Raw genomic sequence first — 24,315 nt, 5'->3', positions numbered from 1 at the left:
AGCATTATAGGGGCTCGATGAACTCGTGTATGCTTGATTATATGATTTGGATTCATGTTCTATGACCTAGAGTATATGTATGATGAATTAGTGAGCATTAGCTTCTATTTTATATTTCCTTGGTTCTTGAGCCATGATTTATGAAATTCCTCGATATTTAGTCAAACCTTCCCTTACCAACTATTGTCATCTCTCTTGTCCACTTGTTTTCAATGCAATCAATATTTACCATGCTTTCTTTAGAACTATTTTCAACTCATTTCTGGCTCACATTTTGTAAGAACATTTTTCACTCAAAACGTGATTCGAAGCTCCACCTTACGTCAAGATTCCCTGTTTGCTGCGAACAAGTATGGCATAATCTCAACCTAAGGTGGAGCCTCGAACCAAATGGATCTCAAGAAACCTTTGATTGCTATGTTGTTTTGAATACCTTATTATATTTAATAACTAGAACTAACTCAACCTCAATTATAAGAATTAGCTAGGTTAGATTAATATTTTGGATTGGATTGAGTTAATTTTCTGAACCGAAAAATTTAATTTTATTTAGTTTAGGTTTAAGAAAACAAAAATCATTTTTTACAAATAAAAAGATATTTCATACTATTTTTAAACGCATTATATAAAAGAAGAATAAATTAACAAACTATTCCTACACTTTATACAATTTTAAATACATTGTTAATAATATGAATAAACTAATAAACAATCTTTATGAATAAATTAACAAAGAATAGTAAGTTTATTGATAAAGATTTATGTATATATTTAGGTTACTTTGAAACAAAAGTTATATTGTGTTTAAAAGTTCATAGATTATACATATAATTGAGTAATTTAAAGTATATTGATTTCGATTTCTCAATAAACTTTTTGAAATTGAGAATTTCTATCGGGGTGTATTGTTGGAAAGCCACTTTCAATCCATCATTTATCTCATTAGATTTGGTGGAAAGTAAATAATTTTACCTACCGAGTTTTATCAAAAGTTGCCCAAAATGTTTTGATCGTTCTAATATTTATTGTATCCTCGAGGTCAATATTTCTAATGTTTATACCTCCGTATCAATATTTAGCACGGATGAAAGCATTTTTTATTATTTTAGGAGTTTTTTTAACCCAATAGATTCGTAGAAAATTACAAGATTTTATTTTAAAATTAATATTTTTTTCTAATAATTACTTCATCTCATGCATAAAATAAAATAATTTTATAGTATTTTTTATTTTTTATTTGTTAGGAGTTTCTTTAAATTAATTATTTTTATTATGTTTTTAATTTTATGATCTATTTTCTATTTTTTTATTTTATTTTTAGGTAGTTGTTCTATGACAATATTGAATTAGGTTAAGACGTTACAATTTGCGCTTATTGTTGATGATAAAAAAAAAAAAAATTAATGATTATAGATTAATTTGTGTTTGTTTTTAAATTTTTAATATTTTTCATCTAAAATTGTATCCAATAATTATGGAGGGGATAAATAAAACTTTTTAAAAATTTAATTTTTTTTAACAACCCAACCTCAACTTAAATCGCAAATAGATGTTTGGATTGGGTTGTTTAGTAGCTATGGATGTGAGAATATATATGAAATATAGGTTGTTATACGATTGAACTACTTAAATCATATGAATCTCGACCTCTAGTCAAATATCTCATGATTTCAATTGCGACCCAACAAATAGGCTTGGTTAAACTTGACCCGTGAGCGTTGTTTTTATTCTACTATTACAACATATGTATTAACAATTAAAATTAGGAGTAAATTGATTGATAGAATAGAGATACAGAATTAGGCTAAATTTGTTGTCACACTTAACGAATCTAGGAACATATGTCGTGATACTTAAAACGAATCTACGAACATATGTTGTGACACAAAGTGTCCCCATAAATACATGTCACATGGTACACTTCTCAATGGATCCAAGTTCGCCAACACCAAATCATGGGCGCACTTTATCGTTCAATTATTCGATTATTTCATCTCCACTCTACTATATTTAAATTATTTTTTAATTTAATACATTTTTAATCTTTGTAACTATTTCTTTCTTTTTTTTTTTTTCTTTTTTTTTTCCCAACTAATCATTAGACATAATCTTCAAATAACATACTAAATAGTTAGGTCAATTCAACCCTTACTTACTCAATGGATAACAGTTTAATTAACAGCTTAATCTTAAAAAAGCTATAAATTATTTAAAATTAAACAAAAATATTTATCATACACAAAATCAAGATTTTAGAGACATATTAATAATATTTTAAAATATAAAAACTAGATAAAAAAATTTAGATAATAAAATTAATTTGTATAATCGACCAAAAGGTCCAGTATTCTTGTTGGAAAAGGTTTCAAAATATTTCTCCTCTCTTTAACTGAGGTGGGATGTCACACTCTATCAAGAGCCCATTATTCTTATTGGGAGAGGTTTCCACCATATACCGGAACCTCACTAGGAGAGCACAATCCACCAAGAGCCCAATATCCTTACTCGGAGAGGTTTCTATACCTTTATAATGTTCTCTTCTCCAATTCAGGTGGAATCTCACAATCCACCGAGAGCCCAATGTCCTCACTGAGAGAGGTTTCCACATTCTAAAGTAATATTTTGTTCGTCTCTCAAACCTATATAGTATCTCACAATTCAACTTTTTGTTCCACATTTCTCATTATATCTTTGTAACATAAAATGAATTAGGAATGAGAAAGAAAATTGATACCTCCGTTTCCTATAAATTCCGAACACACATCACAAGCCCTCACACCTTTGAATTCCGCAACAAAAAAAATAAGCAATGGGCATCAATCCAACTTGGGTACTGCCAGTTCTAGCCTTGGGACTATTCCAAATAGTCGCCGGGCAGAGTTCAGCGGCAGCCAGAGATTTTTTACATTTTCACAACAAGGCAAGGGCGGAGGTGGGGGTGGAGCCACTGCAGTGGAGCCAAAATCTAGCCAATCTCACAGCCCGCCTCGTCCGATTCCAACGCAACCAAAAGATCTGCGACACCGCTGACGTGACCCGTTTCCGGTACGGCAAGAATCAGGATTGGTCGAATCGACCGGCACAGTCGCCGGGCCTGGCAGTGGAGCGGTGGGTTGAAAAGAAGGCGTTTTACAATCACACGAGCAACACGTGCACGAAGGATCGCCTATGTGGGGCTTATACTCAGGTGGTCTGGCGGAAGACGAAGGAAGTGGGGTGTGCTCAGGCGACGTGTCGGCAGGAACAGATTACTTTGACCATTTGTTTCTATAATCCTCCAGGAAACGGAATCGGTGAGAGACCGTATTAGAGATAAGGCTGTGTGGTAAAGCCCATCAAAAAAAAAATAAGGTTGTTTTGTTGGAATGTAATCTAAATATGTTCTAATGAATTGCAACGTTACTCTCCATGTCTCCCACACTTCTTATAATGTCTTATAAATCAAATTTCAAATTATCCAAATTTTTCTATTTAATAACAATTCAGTAACGTCTCGTCTTTCGTAAACCTTTTAACATTTCCAATTTTTGTTAAATATAAATTAATTCATTTCTTCGATCCATAGAAAATAATTGATAACATGGCTCATTCATTATTACTGACTACTAATCATACTACAAATTTAAAGGTATTAAAGATTATCATGGGCCAAAAGGTCTAAGAGTTGACTTCATATTCAAATGAGGTGCACTGAGCATACTTACATTTTCCTAATTTTATTCGAAAATGGTATAATATCAACCCTCAGATAAATAGATTATGAAAATGTTATAACTCAAACATCATATGAATAGGTTATGCAAATGCTACACGTTTACTTCACTCATGTAAATATCAAAGTGTAGCTGATAAGTACCACACCTCTGTGTACTTATTTCATAGGTCACATCTTTCACTTCAAAATATAAATTCATTATTGAATTACGTGTATCAATATTCTTGGTCAAACGCGAAGGAATCCTATTGGTTTGAGAAACAAATGAGAGAGCATGATTAAGCCATGGTTGAGGCTAACTTGGACATTTCTTTATAAGAACTGATGTGATTCCAAACAAACGTTTGAAGTTGTAAAAGCAAATAACGGCTAGTTTTTCAGTCAATGAGAAGGAGCCATGATTGACTGGATTGACTTACCTAATAAGACAAAATCTGTTAGCAATCAAAACTCGTTCACAAGAGATATTTTGAAGGCAAATTTAGACCAACTAACTTTTGATGGTATATCTTCTACAATCGCAGTTGTCAACGCCAAGATCATATATTCCTTCCATAAGAACTGAAGTCGAGGTCAAACTCGAACCTCTAACAAGAATGTTACAGACAAGATGATATAAAGCCAACTCGAGATGATCAATTTTTGAACATCTAATTCATTTGTCGCCCGGCTTTGTAACTTTGTCGGACCTTATGCGAGGTTTGTTTTCGTCAACCAAACATCGTTCCTGTGCAATCCTAACTTGTTCAGTCATACACGCTTGCGCATGCACGTCCAATTATCTGCGACACAATCAACCGACTTGCCTCTACATTAGATCAAGTCATTCGGCTCGACCTTGCCTTTACTACGGGTTAAGGTCTCTCAAATGCAATGTCATATCCAACATCATCTAGGTTCCCAATCAACATGGCTCATATGTCTTGATGTCATCCCAAGTTATAGGGGGTCATTGGCCATCGCAACTCCTCAGTCATGCCATCGAGAAACATCTCAACATCTCAAACATTTATCCAAGGCATTGGCCCTAAGTGCCCATGCAATGTTATTTACAGATATCGTACCGGAGAGCAGGTGAAAAATCCCACCTTTGACACTAAAGTTAGGGCGCAATAGCGGTCCACTCAGTGCCGCCCAATACTGTCCTTGAAAGATCCATTTCAAAAGAAGTCACCTAAGACACTCGTCTCGCAACGCTTGCCCTCACTATGACACTCGTGTCTACTCATTATCCCTATCTTGTTTATGTCTCTTCAATGCACACGTTATATGGTGTGTTTGGTTGATGCCATATTCCTGTTGTGCCCTAAGATGATAGCCTAAATTTGGATGAGTGATTGAGCACGTTGTGGGCTCAAAGAGTTGTATTATTTAAAACAGTAATATGGAAAAGAGACAAGAAATAGAAAGCCCACTTCACCAATCTTCCAGCTGACGAAGATCTTCATAAGATATTTGAATTTATAAAACATATATTTTACATAGGATCCTCAACTTTTGTCCTTAAAATAAATAATCGATCACGAGTGCTCCTACTGCCACACTCAGTACTGTGTTGTTTGTTTCCTAATTTAATAACGTCCCAATAAGTATCCACTTAGATCAAATATGCAATCCGACCCTATTGACTCTACTAACTGATCTACTAACTGAGTGTCAATTCTCATCCCACTAAAACTCCCATATATATCATTCGATAAGGGCAGACAAAACACTTGATGAGGACAGTTCGGATGTACCATGAAGTTTGTGTCGGCATGTTTTTATACATTCACATTTCAAGTTCTTTTCAAGGATTGGATAATACTAATGACCAAAATTGTTAACGATTTAAAAAGATATACAAGTCTATTCCAACATTGATGACAGGTTTGATAAACAATGTGAAGCTCAAAACATGGAAGGGAAGAAGATATAGACATTTCAATTTCAAGCTCAGATGCCTTTGCTTATGCTTCCTATATGTACAAATGAGAAATCAAATCCAATGCGCAAAAATTTTAGCAGCTGAGTTGATCCCTAAAAACAATGCAACCAAGCAAATTAAGTCGTCAGCTCCTTCGATATCAGATACCTGAAAGTATAACTTGGAGCTATCCATTCGACATTCTTCCGAGGATTCCCGAGCTGTGCTCGTTTCACGCTCTTTCTCAGAGATTCAGGCAAGCTCTTGAGAATCATCTCCATTAAGCCAGATGAACATAGTCCGGAGTCCTTTGCGAATGACTCGACGATCTTTGGAAGAAGAATCTTTTGATCCTTTCGTACGCCGAAGTTGGCTCGAATGTAGTCGTCTTTTGCAGATTCCAGTTCTTGAAACATTCTTTTCGGTGTGTAAACTCGAACCTGAAATGATATTGAAAGATTTATGACAACTTCTAAGCGTGTCGAGGCTTAATTTTTAAGAGTTGAAACAGAGAATTCTAAGATTACTGCAGGATCGGAGTGGCTGCCATAGCAAAGTGAAAAATGTAAACGGGGTTCCGGACGGTCGATCATATATGCTTGGCGTTCATCTCTGATCTTCAATTTCGTCCGTGAAGGAAGCAAAAGCCGAAGCCACTGCGTGTGAAATACATTATATCAAGCCTCTAGAGAAGTAAATGTTATTCCCCTTGGTTAGTGAACAGCCAAGAAAGACAAAATCACATCATGATGAGAATAAGCTCGGAAAAATATAACGAAAAACGAGCATTTCATACCTGCCAAGGACGAGGCATCCGACAGCCAAGAATACAACTTTGTATTGTGTCTACACTAATTGTATGACCTCCAATATTATAAGCAGACTGGAAAACATACACAAAGTGAGCAATGGTCATAACGATCATAGTGAGAGTTTAGGCTCCTGAAGTTACCTTCAAGAGTATGAAGGCTCTCTTGATATTGTTTTGGGGTACCCCATAAGCCAAATACGTCTGCTCGTAAACAAAGAAACGATTATAATCGATTTGGTGGGGGAAAAAAGTGTAAGGATAAATTAACAGATGCAAAAGGTTGACATGTTACATGCATCACAAGTGAATTGTGAATATTTATCCAGAAAGCCAACTTTTCCTCGTACTTCAGCTTCCTCAAATCAACTTTCTCTAAACGCGAGATAAGCAACCTGTTAAAACATAACCCAATGACAAAAACAAAGATTGTAAGATACAGGAAAGCGCTCGGGACAAGATTTGTGATGCTGATGCCTAAATATACATAGGCTGACCTGAAGTTTTCGAGCAAACTCTTGACATCATGTAGCTTCTGAGGGTCGCCACAAATCCGTGATATCTCAATCATGGTACTGTATGGCCCGCTAAAATCTTTGAGACCTTCCACAAGAAAAGGATTATCCAATCGATCAAAGGATGAGTTGTTTCGGAACCCCGGGCTGCACATAGCATACTGCTCTCCTGGAGAAAATTCACTGACTGATGACAAAGAAGACATGGGAGATGAAAGTCCATGATTTGACAAAGATGGTTCTGCTAATTTGCAATATATAGCTGATATGCACTTGATCATGTCTTCCGAAAGCCGATTAGGAGACTCGGGAACGTGGTCGGAAATGCAAGTTCCAAGATGCTCGGCAAGACTGATTATATTGGAGGAAACATTTTGTGCATACTGTGAAGAAGAAACAAGCGATTTAGTACCCTATGAAAATGCTTCAAAAACACTTATGCAAAAAGCTACCTCCATCATGTACACTGGTTGGGAATGACAGGCGCGCAGAGTTCTATCCAATGACACTACCGAAGCGGACGCTTTATCTAAAGAAGCTGCGTTCAATGTCGTCAGTGATGATTGAGAACGATAAAAATTGGAAACCGAAAGTTTTCCATCTCTATCACTGCAATCCTTGCTTGGATTTTCAAGTGACTGACAACCAGAAAGGGCTGCTGAGTTTTCATCTTTGGAGGCAATATCAGATAGGGGAACTACCATTGATCTGCCTCTAGGGGTCGAAGGCAATTTCGACATCTCGTCCTTAGCAGGGGATACAGAAGATGATTGTCCCTCGAATGCTTTTCGGTATAAAGAAAGGAGATATTGTTCTAAATGCACGACTTCTAGTTCTAACGTCGCAATCTCCGTGATTAACTCCATGGCTGACTGCAGTCAAAGTGAATTAAATATATGCTTTGTGAATATCATCTGAAAACAATCAAAGAGACTATTTTACCTTTGGCATTGAGATTTTGTCTGAGTTATTATAGGGAAGAACTCCATGATTCAATGCTTTTTCTAACGCCGAGCGGAGCTTGAACTGGTCTTGCAATCGCTTCTCGAGTTGAATAATCTAACAAAAAGTTTGCCTGGTTATTCATATTGGTTCGTTGTTGCAATTCTTCTGATTACATTTACAAGGACTTTCATGTTTAAATCCATACCTCATTCTTCAAAGAACTATGAACTTCCATCTTTGGAGACAAGTTTTTCTTACGTTCTACTTCTTTCACCTGATCCATATCCTGGTGTTCAATGAAAATTCCAATTTCTATCATAAAACTTATCCGGATCCATATCGTTTTCGAGTAATTTACAAGTTCTTGCCTGGTTAAGCTCAGCATATAATAGTTGAGAAGGAAAAAGAAAGAAACAAAATATCTTACCATGTTTACAATGTTGGAGAATTGGAGAGAATTATGTGATGGATCATCTTGAACTGCTTTCTTGTCGAGCGAGCTGCCATATGCGTAGAGCAAAGACAAAAGAGTTCTACAACATGAGTAGGGGAAGAAGAAGTCAAGGATAAAGATTCAGATAATAAAACTTCAAAATCCAAACAATTATCTTCAAGAATAAACAGAGGCTAAACAACAACAACAACAAGTCTCAGCTACAAAATGAATCAGTCAATTTCACAAAAACAGGACAAAATTTCACTACCTCCTAATTCTCAGAGCTCTATCACGAGGATCTGAACTTGAAATTTAACCCTCATTTTCAACGAACAACATTTCAAATACAGAATGGCAAAATTTAAAGCACGAAAACAGACCAAAAACAAATTGAATCTACCTTTTAGAGCGGGTGTGCCCTGTTCTCGCATCCTCCCCCAGCATTTTTTTTTTTCTTTTTTGGGCAAACCCCACTTTCAATCTGCTTCCAAAAGCCTTAAAACCAACTAAAAATTGTAGCCAAACTCCAACTCCGAGACAGGAAATAGAAGTAACAGAACAGGGAGAAAAGGATGAAGGAAGCCAAAATGGAAGAAACCAGAAATGATCAATTGAAAAAGGGACCCATTAGCTCAGGTTGCTGCAGACCCAGAAAGAAAAAAAGGTGATACAAAAAGAAGGTCGTGTAGGAAAAAAATTCCATTGAAAAAGGTGGAGTTTCTGAAATGGGTATTTTCAGAAATTTAATGTTGGTTTGAGGGGGTGAGAAGTGGACAGATCGTGGGGTTTGAGTGACTAAAGAAGACACCAAATAGAGTGGAGAATGGGCGGAAATCACCAAATGGGGAAGCGATTGAGCAGTGGAAAAGTGGGAAAATCAGAGATTTCCAAAGAGAAATTTCAAAAGAAGATTGTTGAGTGTGAAATGGTTTAATTGTTAGGTGTGTGTGATTGATTAGTGCAAGAACTCAGAAATGTGTTGAGAAACCGATGTGATTCTTCTTCCTTAACGAGACATAGCGGCCAAGTTTCTCTGGTTCCGAGCAACTCGTAACGCCTTCTGCATTTCTCTCTCTCTCTATATATATATATGTATATGCAAACATGAAATTATGGATACCATAAATTAAAAAGAAAAGGGTAATGTCCCCACACAAAATTAAATAATAAATAATGTGACTCAACCCATTTAACCTAATCTTAGGTTATGTTTTCAGAGTTTTTTAATTATTTTTTTAAAAAAATTATATTTCTACTCATATGGTACATTAATAACTAATATTTTATAAAATTTATAAGATTCAAATATCAAACAGATATAAGTCACACCACATTATTAACGTCGGCTATAAATATCAAATATTATTAACTTTTTTAATAATCTTAAAAGTGGGATTCCATTGAATTAAATTATAACCTATTTTCGTATTGGTTACTCTTGAATTTTATGTTTTCTTAAGTTGAATAAGGTGTATAGATCGAAATAAATACACCAAATAATTTTTATATTAAATAATTTTATATTTAAGTTAGGAAAGTAGGCTAAATTATTGTTATTTTATTTTATTGTTAATGTAAAAATTATTGTTTTTTTTTCCTTCACACACGACCAAGATATTGAAATATAATTTATTTTCTTCTTTATTTAAGATATACGCATGAATAAATATTAATGTGAATTAGGGTTTCAAAGAATTGATTAATTAAGGCACTTTCTAGAGTAATTAAGGTCAATTAAGATGTTTTATTATTATTATTATTATTATTATTATTATTATTATTACTATTATTATATAGTTAATTGATGCACTCTCTCCACATCCGTTTAAGTTTTCTTTTTAGTTATTTCAAATTCAACGGAAAATTGATTAGTAAAGATATTCATAAGCAAAGAAAATTAGATTTTTTTATATATATATATAATATATCTCAACATAATATTTTAAAATTGGTAACAATTTCATTTCATATAATTTTTATTATGTAATGAGTTAATATTTATAATTTAAAAATATTAATTTAGTAATAAATTATTCCCATAATTGATATGCTCTCCGTCATCACCATGAGTGTTAGCTCGTCTTCTCCTAAAACATTCATCCTTCATTTCCTTTTTTGAGGTGTCATTAATTTCAACAAACTTTTTCCGTTGACCGACAACCCTTGACATGTGTCTTTCTTTTCGCAATTGTAGAAAATACCTTCAAATCTCTTATCTTGAAAATTCTTATTGTCAGCTCTTAAGGATTGTGTAGTTCCTCAGTGACTTTTTTCTTTGTCACCATTTTTGTATCCACCTTAGTGGACAACTTATTGTTGCTCCGTCTCTTACTTGTATAGAGCTTCAGTATTCTGGTCGCAATCCATAGATGATAATTCTCTTCATTCAAGTTTTGTCGATGACAAACTTTGGTTCTAGTTTAGTAATCAACTGAAAAATCGACTTGACCCTATGTTGGTACTGAGCAATCTTCATGTTGCGTTGTGAGATTGATAATAGTTCATTATCCAGAAGTCAAAAACCTCGTATTGTTCTTCTTTGAGAAAAGTGTCACGAACATGTCCCATGTTTCTTTTGGTGTCTTGTCACTTCGCATGTGCTTCAACATCTTTTTCTCAATTATGGTCTTCAAGGAAAACATTGTTTTTTTTTATTATTATTTGATTCTCCATTTACGCACGGCGCTAATAGCGTCCTTCTTTCGGGGCATAATTTTTCTTTTGCCAATGATCTCCTATTGTCCTTATAGATAGGACATCATGCATGTTGCCCATGTGTTATACTTATTATCTTTATTCTTTCAATGACTTGGAGATCATCCATCATGTTGGCAGTACCTTAATAATATCAAACAAGCTAGTTTACGACATAGAACTTGTTGAGTCACAAACTATTTATGGCACGAAGAAACTCACTAAAATCCAACATTTTGTATTAGAGCCGGGATGCAAAATCACCAGAGGAGAAGTGACAACGATAAAGAGCGAAAAGGAGGGGAGTGTAATGTTAGATAAATCCCTATGTGTAAGGATAGCCACCTAATTAAGTTGAGTGGGATGGGCACATCTGTGGGGTTGAAGCAAACCCCTAAACTTCACTCGCAAGAACAAGTAGTATATATAAGAAACAATGGGGTCGAAACACTCATGGTTGGTGTGTATGTTGATGACATGATGGTCATCAGTACCAGTGTGGAAGATGTCAAAGAGTTCAAGCAGTAAATGATGAAAGAATTTTAGATGACTAATCTCGGGTTACTCGAGTACTACCTCAGTATTGAAGTGGACCAAAAGAAAGATTGCATCATGCTAAAGCAATCGACCAATGCCAAGAAGTTGTTGCAATAACTTAAGATGGCAGAGTCCAACCCAACCAAGTATCCCATGGACGCAAAGTTACAACTCGAGAAGATGTTGAAGGAAGTTTGGTGAATTGCACTGAGTATAGGCGCATCATCGGAAGTCTGAGGTACTTGACTCATACTCGTTTGGACCTTTCATATGGTGTTGGAATGATGAGTAGGTACATGAAAAAGTATAATACGATGCATCATCAAGCGGTTAAACACATTCTCCGCTATGTTAAAGTTACCGCAAGCTATGGGCTGAAGTATCAAAGAGGGCGAGGTCTTGAAGAACTAGTCTATTTTACCGATAGTGATTTAGTTGGAAATATTTATGATAGGAAAAGTATTGCAAGAATGACTTTTTATCTCAACGAAAATTTGATCTCTTGGCAATCTCAGAAGCAATGAACTGTGGCACTATCTTCCTATGAGACCGAGTTCCTGGCATCAACTGCAGTGTCGTGCCATTATGGCTGAGAAATTTGTTGAGTGAAGTGACTAGAAGTGAACTAAAACCAGTAACTCTCTATGTCAACAATAAATCTATGATTGGACTGATGAAGAATCTGGTATTTCACAAATGCAGCAAATACATTGACACTCAGCTTCCACATCATTCGTGAGTGTGTTAAGAAGAGACAAATCGTTGTGGAGTTCGTATGCACTGGAGAGCAACGTGCAAATATTCTAACCAAAGCCCTAGCAAGGGTTAACCTTGTAGAGATGAGAGAATTGCTGGGAGTAAAGAATCTCGAACAAAATCAAGTTTACAAAGTAGATTGTGAGCTAATAAACTTGACTTAGAAGAATAAGTTACTAACTATTTGAGTAACATCTGGAGAATTGTTACTCAATAGAATAAGTTACTAACTTATAGACCAACTATACTAGAATTGGTAGTAGTTGTCAAATTGTTGACCCAGTTTTGTGATTGTGAGTCAAGTTTTATGTTTTAATTAGGAAGATCAGTTATTGGTTCCTAACTGGAGAAGAAAGTTTATGAGATATATGCTCTTTTCACAATAACTAACGCAACAAATAGAATTGAAAAGTTAAATGCTTAGTTTTTTTTTTGTTCTAAAAGATCTCTTCTCTCAAGTTTTTCCTTTGCATCTTTTACTTATTTCGACATATTTCGATCGTGATTCAAATCTAACCGTCCAAACCAACTCATGTAGTTAAAGATTAGAGTGATAAAGTCCCTCATTTGCATATTTGTGTGGTGAGTAGCAAAAAGTTGGGTCCTTTTTTATTGTTCTCCCTGCGCATATAAAAACAAGCAGCGAGAGAGAGAGAGAGAGAGAGAGAGGGCATAGAGATCAGTTGTTCTTCAGAAATAATTGATATGCAAAAAGGGGACATCACCTCTCAGACTGTTTACTGACATACAATTGTCTGAATAATCCAAAAGCTTCACTCTCTTCCATAAACCCTCACAAGAATGCACCCAAACTCCTTTGCTTTTCCATATAACACTATTTTCTTTTTTCTTTCTTTTCAACCCTTTTTATTTCCTTTATTGTTTTTTTTTTCTATTCTTCTTTTTATTTTGACCACAATTTCTTGCCACAAGAAAATATGATATTGTAAACGTTATGGTATGATTTACAATATGATGTGAATCTTGTGTATTAAGATAATATGTTCATACTCTGCCTATGAGACAATGATGAATCATATATGTTAATTATGATAGATATGTCTAGTATACGTATGTAGGTTTCATAGGAACATTATGCCACGAAAAGAATGGAAATATGCTTTGTATTATAAGTATATACTATAATTTGAAACTATGGGACCTCATGCATATTATGTCTCATGACAACTTTTATAATAAAATATTTTAAAATATTTTCGGTACGTAATAGACATGTCATATATATAATGACGATGACAAAAAATCTCTTACCTTCTAATAACTTGTCTCATTAAAAAATTAAATAAGCATTGGAAGAAACCCTAATATTGAGTTTGGAAAAAAATATTGTTGTTTTGTTTGGAGCTAAAAACTCGAATCTCCATTAGAAGAGTTAGAAAAAGAGGGTTGAAACTTCTATTTTATCCTATTAAACCAAACAAAAATACAACAAACATTCAAACCCATATCATATTTTTGTTATTATTTCTGGGTTACTCAACCATCCATCGGTATCATAAATAATATTATTAATATCAAATCAATATCAAATCCTGACAGACATGCTTCATGGATTCACGTACTTCTACTCTCATCTCATCTCATCACATCACTGTTTTCAATAATCCAAAACATGCACGAAGTTTCATTCACCTCAGATTCTTCCAAAACAAGCCATTTGTTTTTAAAACATAAACCAAAACCCACCAAGTTTCATACAATACAACACAGATTCCTTTCAAAAACTGGCCCTTTTCAACAATAAAATACCAGGCTAAAACTTACTAACCCCAATATTTTCTTATTTATTTTGAATGCATACACTAATTTGTTTTGGGGTCGGGTTGAGTTGGTTCAGGTTAAGCGTGGAAAGAAAAAGATGGGTGGAAAAGAAAAAGGGAGAAGTGATGAAGGGGGATTTGTTGAGAGTTTAGTTGAAAGGGGAATAAAAGGGGTTTGAGTTGAGAGAAGGACAAATGCAATATTGCAAATTGGAAGGAATCTTTAGGGTTTGATGTGATTAGTAGGTTGAAGGAACCCAAAGTCCACCTCAAAAGTGATACCATCATCCCTTTTGCTGCTTATCATTGGCATTCACTTCCTTGTCCTCTTCTCTTTGGAAACTTTCTTCGTTTTGGGATTCTCATACCCTTTTTCTTTCTTTCTCTCTCTCTCTCACATCTTTTGGTTTAGTTTAGGGCCTTTCAGTTCATCATAACTTTAACATATTAGCTCTCTAACTTCCTTAATTCATTGGTGGTTACAGAATAATTGAGTATATTAGGTAACAAAATGATTGATCTCACCTATGTTATTACCAAACTCACCGCTAATTTGATCGAATAAGGGGTCCCACTTACAGATTCAATGAATGCTAGAAGTGTTCCTATTGTATGAAGAGACTGTAAGAGCTCTGTTCGTAGTTACAGTGTTGGGTACGTTTTTTCTATTTTCTTCTTTTCGATAGTCGTCTAAGAACTAGACAAAAGGAAGAAGCTTGCTTCTAGAAAGAAGATAAATTGGTCAAACAAAAACAATATATATATTTATATTGGTTAGAATTTACATATTTGTAGTAAATTTTGAAAGAAAAATTGAATTTAGCTATTTGAAATATCTTAATATGAAATATCATTCACTATCTATATAGATATATATCTATATAGTAAACTCAACTTTATATTGGTCATCTTCTTCGGCCTAACCTATTAGCTTTGAACCACTCTTATTTTTTATTTAATTAGTGAAGGGCGGTTAAGTTTTATTTATTTATTTATATATATAGAAATAGTCTCCAACCCTTCAATACAGTCTAGCCGGATCTGGATCGTATAATATGTAGCCTCATATTCGACTTAGATTGAAGTTCAATGAACTTAACACACTATTTGTACTTAGGTTAGTGTTAAGGATATTTAGTAATAAATTATAGTTTACCATATATATTATATTTGATATTTTATTATAAGGCAAATATCTAATATTTGCTTTAATATCATAGGTATCTTTCCATTTATTGTTATTTCCATTTATTACTATTTTCATATTCTTGTAATTCATTTGATTATAAATAAGATAACTTTCACACCATTTAGGTGTGGTGGATTAATCAAACATTCACAGTTAGGCTAACCCAATCTTGAATAATCAAGCTTATAACTTGGTTCGGCTCCGATAATCAAAATTAAATTTAGTTTTGGTTAACTTTTTCGAAATTTGATTTATTATATTTTGTTTTAGTGTTTTTAAAAAATTATTTTATTAATTTTTTAAAAACTTTTAACAAAAATTACCAACTAAAAGCTATAATATCTAACTTAAAAAATTATATTAAAACTTAAAATACTTTTTGAAATATATAAAAACATTGCATTATATACATAGGTGAAACAACTAATAGACCAATTCAAATATGACCCAAATGGTGAGGCCCATATGCCAATCCAATATTGAATAAATGAATTGAGTTAGACTAATTATTTAATAAATGTGTTCTATAAGTTTATTTTTATTATAAATATACTATTTATTTATTTGATTAATTCCGACAATAACCACTCCATCATCTATCAACTTTTCCATTCACCAAATTGCCCTTAAAGCCCGTTTTGTACCCATATTTATCACTCAACTCATAATAATGTCAAAGAATTATTAAAAATGAATTAAATAAGCTTTTAACTATTTAAAAATTACAATTTTTTTCTCCAAATTGATTGGCCCCATAGGTGGGCCCAACCAAGGATAGGGGTTAGTTGTGGATCATGGGCCTGAAAAGCCCTAACTAACGNACAAAAAAAAAAAAAAAAAAAAAAAAAAAAAAAAAAAAGACAGCCGTTAGTAGGGTCCCTACATGCCAGAGACCAACATTTAATTTCACATTATCTTCATATTCAATTGAGACCAACCCCTCAATTTTAGGCATTCAATCAATCCTCATTTATCGAGTTAGAAAACATAATCGAAAAATGGCAAGGACCACATGTGTCTCTTCCCGGAATCAAATAAAATGTTTTTTTTTTTTGTAAATTAAATGTGCATTTAATATAGACCAAATTTCATCTCATACAATAAATAACTTAGCTCTTCAATCACATATTTCATCCCTACATAAAGAGACATAAGTAAAACTTTTGAATGTAACAAATATTTTAAATAATAATAATAGTAAAGTTCAGAAAATTAAAATGATTATTTTTCACTTTGTTTTTTTTTTTTTTTTTCTTTCTTTCTTAAATATATATATATATATATATATATATATATATATATATATGTGTGTGTGTGTGTGTGTGTGTGTGTGAAAATTAAACAAAAAAAAAGAAAAATGGTGTTTGAATATAAAAATTAAATTATATGACATGAAATTGGAGGTTTAGGGATTTAACAGCCTCCGAACTCGGATCTGAGGGAGAAAGAAGGGTTGTTGTCGGGGATATTTCCGGCGTGGCGTAAACCTAGTGTCAGCGACACGTCACCCGATGTGGTCCCGAATCTTATGAGTCTGGTGGGCCCGGGGATGTCAGACTTGGCTGAGCCGCTTGTGGTCCTCATCTGCTGATCAGGTGCAGTGAGAACGCTGACACGCCGACACGTGTCCTGCAGCTCTGACTCATACTGGGTGGCCGGAAAGCAGTTCGCCACAGCCGCCTGGGTTACGGCAGTGGATGCGGAGGAGGAGGAGGAGGAGGAGTAGTAGTATGAGAAGGGTGGTGGTGGTGGTGGTGCGGCGGAGGAAGTGGGCGGAGGATTGGATTGTGTGTCCTCATCTGTATTGTTATTATTATTAATATTATTATGATCATCATCTTGTTCTTCTTCTTCTTCATGTTGTTTGGCTTCTTGTTGATACATGTCTTCCACCATGGGTTTCCACAGCCGAACCCTGGCATTAATAAACCAGTTGGATACCTGCAAAATGCAGTCATCCCATTAATGAACCAACAAACAACATGCATGCTTCTTTCTTGAACTCAACAGTGAAATGGAAGGGAGTTTGAACAGTAATATGTAATTGTTGTTTTGTTTTTGTTACTATTAATATGATAATAATCTCTATTTTGTCTTTACTTACTTCAAATTTATTCAATGTCTGAGATGGTGATGCATGTGTGTGACTAACTGTACTTGGTATTCCCCATTTATTATTGTTCCACTTTTTTCAGAACAAAGAATCCAAAGGGTGCAGTGCTAATTTTTGTTTCATGTCTTTAATTCTGACTAAAAAGCTTGTGTACTCACCTGATTTCTTGATAAACCTGTCTGTCTCGCCAACAAATGCTTATCACCATCACTAGGGTACCTGAGAAAACAAAGAACAGATTAAAGGGATTTACTATAAATACAAATCTAACATTACTTTTCAACTTTCTTTCTTTTGGTGTTTGCATTGTATTGTAGACATGCAACCCCAATCCCAATCATTCATTATATTTATCTAAACTTCGGTTTTCTTTGACCTCTTGCTCTAGATCTCCATCTCTATTAGAGATTCTATATCGGTTGGAGAGGGGAATAAAACATTTTTATAAGGGAGTGGAAACCTCTCTCTAGGAGACCATTTTAAAACGTTGAGGGAAGCCCTTTTAAGAAAAAGTCAGTGGTAGGATTTGATTGTTACGAATGGTACCAGAGCTAGACACCGAGCAATGTGCCAACAAGGATGTTTGGTGCTCAAAGGGTATGGACTGTGAGATCTCATACCGGTTGGAGAGGGAATGAAATATTCGTTATAAAGGTGTGGAAACTTCTCTTTAGCCTATGCATTTTATAACCTTGAGGGAAGCCCTGGAACGAAAAGCTTAAAGAGGATAATATTTGTTAGCGGTGGGATTTGATTGTTACAAATGGTATCAAAGCTACACACCGGGCAATGTGCCAACGAGGACATTGGCTCCTAAGAGGTATGGATTGTGAGATCCCATTTTAGTTGAAGAGGGAACGAAACATTTCTTATAAGGATGTGGAAACTTATCCGACAATATTTGTTAGTGGTGTGATTTGACTGTTACAAATGATATCAGAGCTAGACACCGAGCAACGTGCCAGTGAGGACGTCGGTCCCCAAGGGGTATGAATTGTTAAATCCCATATCGGTTGGAGAGGGAATGAAAGATTTCTTTTAAGAGTGTGAAAATCTTTCTCTAGTAGACGCAAAAGCCCTAGAAGGGAAAAGCCTAAAAAATGACACTATTTGTTAGCAGTGAGATTTGACTGTTACAAATGGTATAAGAGCTAGACACCGAGCAGTGTGCCAACGAGGACATTGGCTCCCAAGGGGTGATGGATTGTGAGATCCGTTGAAGAGGTGTTCTTATAAGGATGTGTAAATCTCTTACTAGTAGTGCGACTTAAAACTATGAAACTGACGGCGATATGTAACGAGCCAAAGTAGACAATATCTACTAGCGGTGGACTTGGATTGACATACTTCGTCATTATGGATATCATCATAAACTCATCATCTTGGGTATAGAGAGGGGTTTTTAATGGAGCTCACTCACTACTTACTTACTAGTTAGCTTTTTCCGACAGCTTTTAGCTGACCATGTTGACATCCTAGGACAGTGTATCACTGTTTTCTTCATTTTTTCCAACTTTCTGCTAATCACTTACATTCATCCTTCATCCTCTAAGCTCATTAATTAATGATCTTCTCTCATGAACCACTTCTTAATTGAAAAGCTTAAAGAGGTAGGAAGAAAGACACGTACGGGTGAAGAAAGTGCTCGAAGAGCCAGGCACGCAAGATGTTGACAGAGCGTTCGGGCAAGCCGCGTTGGGGACGCCAAGCTTCTTGTTCCATCATTCCCATTTGGTGGAAGGCTCGTTGCTGCCTCAACCTTTGCTCCAACAGCTTAAGCCTTGGAGTCTCTCCCTTAGTTATTCCTGACCCTCCTCCACCTCCTCTCCCATCTTTCTCGCCCAACATCTCGCAACTATGCTTCAGCTGCGCTGTTATGGCATCCTTCAAACATCTGAAATGCCTCGACATCGCATTCTGTGCCAACACCGTGTATGGCACCGCTGCCCCGAACCCCATCACGACGTCGAATGAATTCACCACCATTTGCATCTGCTCGCAGTAATGGTTGTATCTTCGATCCACCTGCACTTTCCAAACCCCAATTACATTATAACAATACATCCTATATATGCTACTGTCGTGAATCACGAATCTTCACAATAGTATAATAGTGTGGCTTTGCCTCTTGGTTTCTCTAAAATGCCTCATTTATAATAAATTCACAGTCATTTCGTTAATTAGCAATTATCTATTCTTCTTTACAGAATTGAATTCCCCAAAATAATGAAAAGAAAAAAAAGGTAAGAAAGTGGTAAATCTAATGATTGAGTGTTGAAGAAGAGAAGAAGATTACATGCCTCATCAAGCATGGATAACAATTTGACCTTCCTCCTTTGATGTTCATTTCTATCAGCGGCTGACAAAGCGGGCGGTGGCGGTGGCTGCGGTTGATCCTTTGACGTCGAGGACGAGACTCCTCCTCCGCCGCCGTCCCCGCCATGGGAGTTGGAGTTGGAGGTCAAATTTGACTTATTGAATTTGTTATTATTATTTTTAAGCTGATCTCTTCCAACGCTACAAAACTCCTCCAGTAATTCTCGTGCGGGTTTGACATACTTTGAGTTTCTCAACAAGTTGACAACTCCCAAGGAAGAATTAGAAGAAGACCCAATTCCAACCTGGACTTGTTGAGGGTGATGTTGGTTTTGATAAACTAACCCGCTGTCACCCATTCTCAATTCCTCCGCTTTTGCAGCTTCTATGGACGAGGATAATGACAGAGAAAGACGGCCTTCGTTAGGGTTTGAGGAAGAATAGTCTCCTCCTCCTCCTCCTCCTCCTCCTCCTCCTGTTTCTTGTTCCGGAACTACCCCCCATGTGAATTGTCCAAAAGACCCTCCTGAAGATGGGTTTGGAAGAAGCATGTGGAGGGTTGAGGACACGGGCGGCGGTGGCGGTGAGCGAGGGTTTGTGTTCATCAGAAAAAGCTGCATGGCCACCGCCGAGTCACTGGCGTTAATCTCTTGCCGGTTGCCATACCACTCAGCTTGAGGCCGTTGAGGCTGAGGAAAATTGAACATTTCAGATAAAATTCCAGTGGAGTCATAGACGTGGTGAAGGGCAGCAGCGCCAGCGGATTGGTCGTCCTCCTCCTCCTCAATTCCGACCAAGGACGGCTGGGGAGGCGGCGGGTCTAAGCCTTGGAGGCGGAGCTTCTCCTTTCGGATCTGGTGGGCTATGTGGTTGTAGTGTTGATGTTGAGGGTCTTGGTGGGAGGCAGTGGCGGTGGTGGAGGATCTGTCAAAGCCATTCGTGAAGGGTGTGAAGAAGGTTGCTGCCGCCGCCGCCGCCGCCGCCTGGTGGTAGTCTTGTTGTGACATAGAATTACAATAGTAGAATAGAAGAAGTGGACGCCGTCGCTATAATTCCCATACCATCAAATTCTCATAATTTCTTCCCATTTTTTTCTGTATATATATATATATATATATATACATATATATTTCTTCTGGAAATAAAACTAAACCCCAACTGAGAAACTAAGGATAAACAGCAAAAGGGTTTCTCTATTATTACTATATTCTTCTTTCTTCATCCTTTCTAATTTTATCTCCAACCATTGGAGATACCCTTTTTTTATTATTATTAAAAAAGAAATTATTGAGTTACATTGACGAAAATACCCTCCGAATTTTTTCCCATTTCCAATTCATTAAATATACGAGAGATGTCAGTAATTGCGCAAAATACAAAGGAATATCTTAGAAGAGATAAGGATAGTACAAACTACAAAGTGGCCTCAATGATACGAGTGTTGGAATGTCGGGAATGCCCTCGCCTTTCGTCCAATCTGGAGTTCTAAAGGAAGGGCAAATCCGTCATTGTGGTGGGGGAATAAATTAGCAAGCCACAAAGAGAGACAAATTTCAAAAAAGGATTGTAGCAATGGAAATTAATTGAGATTATATTGTGGCACGCACGGGGAATCTGTGGCACGTGCCCCCTTTGATGTATATATGCTGTGAAACCCACACGTAACCGCTTTATTGTTCTGCACTCTCCAAATTTTCGTATTACCAAATTACCCCCCTCCCAATTTCAACTTTATTATCATTTCCCTCTCAAATTTCTTACCCATTTAATTATTTTTAAATAATAATAAAAAACAATAACACCAAAATAATATTTAAACCTGAATTAAAACATTTGTAATTACAACGCCCAATAATTATAGAAAAAATGTTTAGTGAATTGCATAAATATAGAAAAACTTTTTTGGATGAATATTTTAATATATAATTTTAAAAGGAAATAATCTAAATTAAAAAAGAAAAATGAAAAATGAGGTTACTTAAAAATAAATGAAAGATATTAATATATTATTGTGGTTTTATAAGGAGTGTGGTTTGGATATTTTCTTTTCGCGTGAATACCACTTGCCATCTCACGCGTCTGAAACATCCATCCTCGCATCATTGAGAGCGAAATAACTTCTCTTTCATTTTCCCTCTTGTTTTCGTTTTCTTAATCTCACGTGCCAACCTCACGCGCCTACAAATTCATTTATATTTATCTAACTAAAAATTCACATATCACTAAAATATTTCCAACTCACCGTCTATCACTAATATCAATTTAAAATATCAAATATTTTTAATATTCGTAATAATCTTAAAACTAAAGTAAGATTCGATTAAGTTAACTTTGACAAAAAAACGTCAACCCAAATTTTTTTGTTCTAAAAAATTGTAATCGAATCAAAATCGAATAAAAAAAAAAACCAACAAGTTGGATTGAATAGTTCAAGTTAGTTATATGAACACTTCTAATGCAAATTGAATAAAACTTAGATCTAATTCTTTGAATATCGTAGAGAATGGTAAAACATTGTTAAGCTACGTATGCTATTCATGAAAGTTATGTTTATGAAAGAATATAGGTATGACCCGCATCACATGTATATGTCATGATTTAAAGTTATGGGAACTCATGCATTTTGTGTGTCACGTGCATCGGTATACTTTTCTCTCATGATAAGTACGGGAGTGTACACTACAATATTATGTATACCATGATATTATGTGCATTCTTTTTCCTCTACGACTTTTTCGGTACATTAAGTGTAAGCTAGTCGAAAGCTAACTCTACGAGTACATATATAAGCCCATCTGAGGGTTCATGTGTAAGTAATAGGTTATGAGTAGAGAAATAATGGTCATCTAATTGTCCTGTACTGAAAATAAGAACAAGACTACGTGGGTAATGAGAAGATATCTATCACAATGCTTATATTCTCACATCTTCTACTGGACTCGACGTAGAAGAGTAACATGAATGAATATAAAATTGTCAGTAAGTAGCCTACTTTGTAATTATTAAAGTCATTCTTAAGTCTTATATTAATAATACATTAAGGCGAGGGTTGTGATGGATGGGACCGAATGGCAGTTACCCTGAGAGACTATCATTACATTCTATTTGTACTTTTATATCATTTCAATTATTTCTCTCAAATTTTCTAGATTTTTTTTCTTTTATTCCGTATGTGAACTTAATGCACTATTCAAGACATTTTTATATTTTAGATGAATTCAAATGCATTATTTTTTGGTTTGATGATACGAAATAAGTCGTCGTAATTATGCTACAAAAACTTCACATCGGATAACAAGATTATGCCATATATATTCTTCCAAAATTATAAAACAAACTCAATTTTATAGTATTATTTGTAAGGATTTAAATAATTAGCTAGTTGCCGGAATTAATGTGCACGATTTCAATTCACCAAGGTTAAATTCAAGACTACTATTCATGTTGTTGCTTTAGTATTACGATTTTGAATATTAAAATATAAGTTCTATACTTCTTAAACTTACATGCTAGAGTGATTAAAAAAACTTACTTGTTAGAGTGAGTTTTAGTTCGAATCATGAGTTTTCATTAGAACTTGATTATCAAAATAATCCGTTTTAAAACTTTATCTAAGTTGATTTCTTATGGTTTTGAAGTTTTTGGATATTTTAGATCTAAAAACCTCATTCTAAATTGAATCATTAAGCTTGGATCGTATTCATGAAAAGCTATTCCGTTACTCCAAATTCTTGGTTAAAAAGGTGTTTCCGACACGCTCCAAATCTCAAAAATCTGCTATCCAAATGTTATGGGTACCCGAACCAAATCCAACAGCTGCCTCCCTGCACCACTCAAACAAAGGGGCAACATCGATATTGGGTGGCAGAGCTTTGCCAGCCAGTTGATATAATTAGGCATTACATGTGCACACGTCTTCAAGGATCTAACTCGGACATGCATCATTTGATTTACGGTCATCTATTCGTTCCGAAGCCTTGATCTACCGACTCATTAAGTAAGAATTAAGCTCTCGTATCTTTACTTTTAATTCTGATCGGTCTAACCATTTTAATTTTTACTTTTTTTTTTCACAGATAGAAAAAGAAACCCATTGGCATTCTCTCACAATACACTCCAAAATGTTGGGATAGAGACAAAAAAAATAAAGTTGGGAATACTGCAAGAGGACACATGATTGCGACAACAATCAACAACCATAAAAGCCATCTATCCCGACCGTAAAGTAAAACTCATCATATTTTCTTCTGCAAACTCTAAAAACCATTTCAACAACCATCAAACTTAAATTTAAAAGAAAATTTTGATATTATTCAAACTAATGAGATGTGTTCGAGCGGTGGAGTTCCAAATTGACTGGGTAATTCATACTCATGTAGAGAGTCGTTTAATAGACCATATAAATGCCAACATTTAACATAAGTATAGGTATAAATCGAGACGTTTAGCGGTGCAAATTGAAAATTTTCGAAAAGGGTTGGGAAATTGAGAAGGAAAAAAAGGAATGAATAGAAGAAAGGGAGAGTAAAAGAAGATATAATATAATATATATATATATATATATATATATATATATATATATATATATATATATATATATATAT

The 24,315-nt window shown here is 35.0% G+C and overlaps 3 protein-coding genes across 6 annotated transcripts; 1 reads left to right on the top strand and 2 right to left on the bottom strand.

The window, feature by feature from the left end:
- Window positions 1–2,793: 2,793 nt before the first annotated feature.
- Window positions 2,794–3,336, top strand: LOC111499590 (STS14 protein-like). Its single transcript, XM_023151186.1, has one exon. It carries the CDS (start codon window positions 2,810–2,812, stop codon window positions 3,308–3,310), a length of 501 nt encoding a protein of 166 aa, XP_023006954.1. The 5' UTR covers window positions 2,794–2,809; the 3' UTR covers window positions 3,311–3,336.
- A 2,198-nt stretch (window positions 3,337–5,534) lies between these two features.
- On the bottom strand, window positions 5,535–9,391 carry LOC111499588. Of its 4 annotated transcripts, none has more exons than XM_023151180.1 (11): window positions 8,726–9,391; window positions 8,317–8,422; window positions 8,095–8,175; window positions 7,887–8,003; window positions 7,397–7,816; window positions 6,927–7,327; window positions 6,725–6,824; window positions 6,574–6,633; window positions 6,418–6,504; window positions 6,149–6,277; window positions 5,535–6,061 (listed from the first exon to the last, which is right to left on the bottom strand). In XM_023151180.1, exons 1-11 carry the CDS (start codon window positions 8,767–8,769, stop codon window positions 5,759–5,761), a joined length of 1,848 nt encoding a protein of 615 aa, XP_023006948.1. In that variant the 5' UTR covers window positions 8,770–9,391; the 3' UTR covers window positions 5,535–5,758. The 4 variants fall into 4 exon arrangements, with proteins under 4 accessions (XP_023006948.1, XP_023006949.1, XP_023006950.1 ...); XM_023151181.1 differs by having other exon boundaries at window positions 8,317–8,389; XM_023151182.1 differs by lacking the exon at window positions 8,726–9,391 and adding an exon at window positions 8,594–8,677.
- A 7,237-nt stretch (window positions 9,392–16,628) lies between these two features.
- On the bottom strand, window positions 16,629–20,910 carry LOC111499587 (BEL1-like homeodomain protein 4). The gene is made up of 4 exons (XM_023151179.1): window positions 19,696–20,910; window positions 19,026–19,420; window positions 17,554–17,614; window positions 16,629–17,223 (listed from the first exon to the last, which is right to left on the bottom strand). The coding sequence occupies exons 1-4, from the start codon at window positions 20,716–20,718 to the stop codon at window positions 16,696–16,698; spliced, it is 2,007 nt and encodes a 668-aa protein (XP_023006947.1). The 5' UTR covers window positions 20,719–20,910; the 3' UTR covers window positions 16,629–16,695.
- Window positions 20,911–24,315: the final 3,405 nt, after the last annotated feature.

The sequence above is a fragment of the Cucurbita maxima genome, unplaced genomic scaffold (assembly GCF_002738345.1).
Source record: "Cucurbita maxima cultivar Rimu unplaced genomic scaffold, Cmax_1.0 Cma_Scf00027, whole genome shotgun sequence".
Lineage (NCBI taxonomy): Eukaryota > Viridiplantae > Streptophyta > Magnoliopsida > Cucurbitales > Cucurbitaceae > Cucurbita > Cucurbita maxima.
Note: the sequence above shows the minus strand (reverse complement) of the source record. Positions and strands in the feature narration are given on the sequence as shown.